At 34.1% G+C, this 5,488-nt stretch overlaps 1 protein-coding gene across 1 annotated transcript; it reads right to left on the bottom strand.

Annotated features, from left to right (window-relative positions):
* Nucleotides 1–2,939: 2,939 nt before the first annotated feature.
* Nucleotides 2,940–5,482, bottom strand: LOC112031676 (auxin transporter-like protein 4). The gene is made up of 3 exons (XM_024064388.2): nt 5,318–5,482; nt 4,446–4,703; nt 2,940–3,473 (listed from the first exon to the last, which is right to left on the bottom strand). Exons 1-3 carry the CDS (start codon nt 5,372–5,374, stop codon nt 3,255–3,257), a joined length of 534 nt encoding a protein of 177 aa, XP_023920156.2. The 5' UTR covers nt 5,375–5,482; the 3' UTR covers nt 2,940–3,254.
* Nucleotides 5,483–5,488: the final 6 nt, after the last annotated feature.

The raw sequence follows: 5,488 nt of genomic DNA, 5'->3' as shown, positions 1-5,488 counted from the left end.
AGAAAATTTGTCAGATACAAGTTGGCGGAACCCGATTCAATCAAATGGACTGCCTAGCTATGAAGAACTCACAAGCCAAGAAGTGTTGTAATCTTCTTATCTTAGCAAGCATTATGCAATTGTTTTACTTTGCCAGATAGGATGCATTGATTGATTGTAAATCTCATACAGGAAAATTGTAGTCTTTTGAAATTTGATGGTCTAATATATCTAGACATGCATTCATTATTTCTGTTTTCGTAAGCCACCAAATAGGATTGGAAAAATGTTTTGCCTTAACCCAATCCGCCTTGTCTTGCCTCATTCCCTCTTGTCCTATCTAGAGTGTGTGTATAATTTATTATATATAAATTTAAAAGGGGTGAGAATAACATCCCAATCATTTATAACGATTTATATTAATAAATCATTATGAATGGACAATTTGGGGCAAAGTGAGATGAGAAACTAATCCTAGAGTCTATTGAATGCACAGCACAATCTATTGAATGCGCAAGAGTTAGAAAATTTAACATTTTTTTTTTTTGCCGCCGGGGGGGGTGGTGGTGACGTTGGGACTTTCTTTAGTTGAGCTAGTTTGGTTTTGTACCAAACAAGGTGACCTAGTTAGTTTGGTTAAGTTAGATTTGTTTCCCTTAGGGGATTGGTGTCTTCTAGAGTTGCTAAATCTGTGGGATATGGCTGCGTGCATTAATGGTTGGCAATTTAGTCATGAATTCATGGATTTTAGAAAGGATAAAAGCTATTACACACATTCTATTACACTGTTAAAAATCATGATTTTAAGTCACAATTTCAGTTGTTTTTTCATGTGTATATAATAAAAATTACTTTTTTCACAAATACTCCAAGCCCATCTACAAGGTTTCTTATTAAGTCCAAGATATGTGAAAAAATAAATAAATAATAATAAGCATATTTTACTCTCCAATCCACAACTTCATAATTTCCTATTTGGATATTTCATATGGGCTTGCACCACATAAGACTTAAGGGAATAAGTATTTCGGACTCGACCCATCAAAGCAACCTCATTTGGGCTGTGGTTGTTTCACTGTTTTGAACTGTGTCAGTTGTTCAATAAAGCCCATTGGGTCAGGGTCTCGACATTCTTTTATTGCACATTGGGCTGAACACATTTTTCACTGTACATTATGCACTGAAAAGGTGGGGCAGGTACAATGGGGCAAATTGAATGTGTAAAACGGCCCACGCCTAAAAATTATCTAGCCCTAGTACATACCCCCCATCGAATCATTTACCTTTATTCAGGTAAGCAAGTCACCCAAACTATAAGTAAATCGTGTAATCACTGATATATCATCAGTACAAAACCTAAGATAATTGATGTGCAAGTAATTATAAGAAACTCTCAAAGTCTAATGATGCGGTACTCTCTCCTCTCATATTTATAATTTATTATACTAATTAAGGTAGTACCAAATTATCGTACTTTTGAAAGATAGAGACCTAGTAATTTTCTTTGCGGTACATTCATATCTAACACTTTAATGATGGTTCTTCGAACATGTAATGACAGATAGTTATATACACTACCCACCTTATAGGTTACTAAAGTGAACTAAAGGTAAGGATAAATCACACCCTTCATGGTATTTGTGTTCACTATTATCCCCTATTAATTAATAATTTTAGTTAGATAATCCTATTAATTGATTTGACAACTGAATAAAACATACTATTTTAAATCTTACAACTAAGGATGATATGAAAAATAAATAAATTATTGCTTTGATGCTTAAAGCCTGAACAGCAAACACTTAATTTTAGCAACACTCTAAAAGAAAGATAACACAAAGAAGTAGGGAGTACACATGTTTTCTCATGAGACACCCCAAGCATTATAATGTAATTCATGGAACTTGGAATTATTAAGTTTACAGCATCTTTTCAAGCCCATTAAACCCGCCATTGGAATGTTTTCGAATGGACAATTTTTATATTGTTTATAGAATTTAAAACCAACAACAAATGATCATGAATTTCATATTGCTGTGAGAGAGAACAGATTTAGTGATATCGTACAGCAAGTTGGGGTTTATTTATCCTTGTTCGAAAATTTCATAACTAACTGAATAGTACTTTTTTGAGTAAGCATATGAATTATATATTTTGGTTGTCAAGATGTGTTGAACAATCCCATGTGTTTAGGAAATTTGATCTCCTTTCCCATTATTTAATGGACACTCAGTACTACTGATATGACATTGGTATATCCCAATTTCTTTTTCTGATTTAAGTATGATACACATGACTCTTTCCTTTTTCTTATTTTCCCCCAAAGGAGGGATTTTAGCTTCAAATGGAGACCGAAAGGCCTTTGTTTTCAAAAACTTTCAGCTCTAGTTGCCTTTAAAATATTGAAGTTTTTCTAATCAAATGCTCATTACTCAATCAGAACACAGCACTTTCAATGTGGATACCAAACCACTTGTTCTTTATATATTTAGATAAACAGCAAAGACCATCCCTCAATATCACGAAAAAGGTACAAGAGAAGAAAAGAAATTAAAGAACTAACAACATTTACAAGTAAAGCTCATGATCCACATTCACATAGACAAAGGAAAACCAATTAATAGGTTCAATGAACAAACTTTCAAGAAAAATTAACCAAAGAAGGGGTTCATGCATATGTTTGCATGTGAAGAATGGCACGTGAAAAACAGATGAGCCCACGTGCAACCTATGTGAACATGGGTCGGGTCCACGATCCACTCATTCAAATGGAATCTTAAGTCAAAAGGTCCATATATATAAAAAGAAAATGTCCCAACATGTACAAACTTTGTGATCTAGCCACGTTGCAATTAAAAAAAAAAAAAACACGTTGAAGAGACCCATACCATAGGCAATATTTATAAAGATAAACAACGCATTGGAAACATGCTAGTAATAATGAGATTGGAAGCTAAAGAACAGCGAAGAACCAACAAAATCTTATATAATATTCCAACAAAGAAAAAAAAGAGAGAGAGAGAGCAAAAAAAAAACCTAAACATATATATCTGATTTAATTAAAACCTATGCTTTGATAGCAAAGGAATCACCACAAACACACTATTTTATCAACTAAATTAAGAAGAAAAAAATAGAAGATCCCCAAGAAAAAAAAAAAAAAAACCAGCACACATCACATGTTGGGGAAATATTACTACTTCCCCATGTATGATACAAAATATGGAGAGTGAGTGAGAGAGAGAGAGGTTGGGCCATGTTGTTCAGACTCAGCTTCAATGATGAGGAGCTGGAGCTACTGGTGGTGTTGGAGGTTTGCACTGATAGCACTTGGCAAAGAGCCCAAATGTGTCAACTTGCTTAACAAAGTTGGTCATGCTGGCCCATCCACCGAACCCAAATCCAATCACTAAAACCCACACCACTATAAACGAATTTATCACAAACATAGCAGTCCAGCTTGGTAAAAAGATAGGTGGCTTCTCTGCAGCATTCTGCATAAGAGTAAAACAAAGGTAAACTAAATCAGCAAATAAATACATGGGCAGATTAAAAATTCGACTGTAGGACAAACTAGACTGGGTGCAATGTGAGTTTTGTAGCTCAATTGAAACCTTCTAGAATTCCCAACATAGATATTTAGGATTGAAATCCTTTCCCCCATTGGATCTATCAAATTATCAACTAAATCTATTCGTGTTCAAGCTGTTAGCCTAGTGTGTCGCGGCTATCACCATCATCTACAAAGACTATGATGCTCGGTGTCTGAAGTTTGAACCCCACCTCACTATTTACTTGACAAAATAAATAAATAAATAAATAAAATCTAAAATTAAAAGGCAGGCCAACTACATATGTTTAATTGGTAGGGGATTTCTTGACAAATTATTCTGGAATTGCTCCAATTGAATTATTGGGAACAAGTTAGGCTAGTCAGCCAGCTCAGCTAAGACATAGTACTATACTCCAACTGTAGCTCTTAACTAAAAGAAAGGGACATGCCACCCATCTCAATATTTCTTGTAATATTTCCAAATCCAAGCCTTAAATGTTTTTGTACACTGGCTAGTGGCTGCACACACACTCTCTCTCTAGTGGGCTCTGAAAACTGTGGAATATGGAAATTCCCAACCAAACTTGGGTGTGCCCACTCAATCTCCAATGACTGACATACCCTGAATAGAACGAGATAATTACAACAAACCACATTCATAAATAAATATAAAGCATACAATTTGGCCCAATGAAAAAAAGAGCTCGCAGTATTAAGTATCTCATACATCAGATATATAAAATGTATCTCTCTCACAGTGTATGAATCCCGTAATATAATAGAATCCACAACCACTATGTGATGTGAGATACCTTTCTTTCTCTTATAGTAGATGGCAGTGGTTTAGTGGGGACAATATGTAAGAGAGCCAACACAGAAGAGATGGGGTTAAAAAGTGGGTATAGATTTTTACCTGTCTGGCTGAGGCTTTTCTATAGGTAAGCATATGAGCTAAAGAGGGGATGATGTAGACAGTGAAGCTAACCAATAGAGCCCCAACAGCAGAGTTTATGGGCCCAAAAAATGGGAAGATTATCGCCAAAAACCATATTGGTATCACCACTGGCAGCCTTGCTAGTGCTCTCAAACAAATACTCTTCGTGTCATGCATCCCTATCACCTTCTCCCATACAAAGTACAATGGAGTACATGCGAACCCAAATGTTATAAACTGCACCCATTACATAATCATACCACAATGTCAGATTCCATTCAAATTACTATTCTCTTTATATATATATATATATATAGAAACTATAATTTGAACTCATATCTCTTATTTGATGATAATTAATCATAACAGTTGAGCTAACTAGAACCCATAAGTACAATTATTACTAAATATAAATTATTTTCATGTATTTAGATCATAATTTCTTAAAGGGTATGTAAGAAATAACTTATATTCAATGATGTATTTTGCTTAAAAAAATATAAATTATTCCATAAACATAGCACATTTTCAGATTCCATTAAAATTATCACTTGTTTATACCTATAATTACCATAAAATTTGAAACCAAATTTCTCATTCAATGACAATAAACTTTACTAAATATGAGTGCAATTATTACTAAATATGAATTATTTTCATGTATTTAGTTAATATTTCTTAATGTAAGAAGTAAGAAATAACTTATAGTCAATGATTTATTACTTTGCTTAAAAAATAAGTTGGGTAAAGGTAGATTTTAAGCAAAACACACACTGTAGTCTAAGCCTTTGCTTGGTTTATACTACTAAGTCTTATTGTTGATTAAACAAAAATTTAAGTTAAAATACAACCTGGTGGATGAGCATCAAGATAACGGCGGCATCACGGAAGCCAGTTTTTGGTAGCATAGAGAAGGCACTGGAATGGTTAAGAAGCTCATCACCAAAGGCCCAATAAACGGCAGAGGCTGACGGAATCGTTAGTGTGAAAACGTATAATGTGGCTATTAGGTATATGTACTT

Source organism: Quercus suber, unplaced genomic scaffold (assembly GCF_002906115.3).
Source record: "Quercus suber isolate HL8 unplaced genomic scaffold, Cork oak 2.0 scaffold_258, whole genome shotgun sequence".
In the NCBI taxonomy this organism is placed as follows: Eukaryota; Viridiplantae; Streptophyta; class Magnoliopsida; order Fagales; family Fagaceae; genus Quercus; species Quercus suber.
The sequence above is the reverse complement of the archived record's forward strand: the minus strand, read 5'-3'. Positions and strand labels throughout refer to the sequence as shown.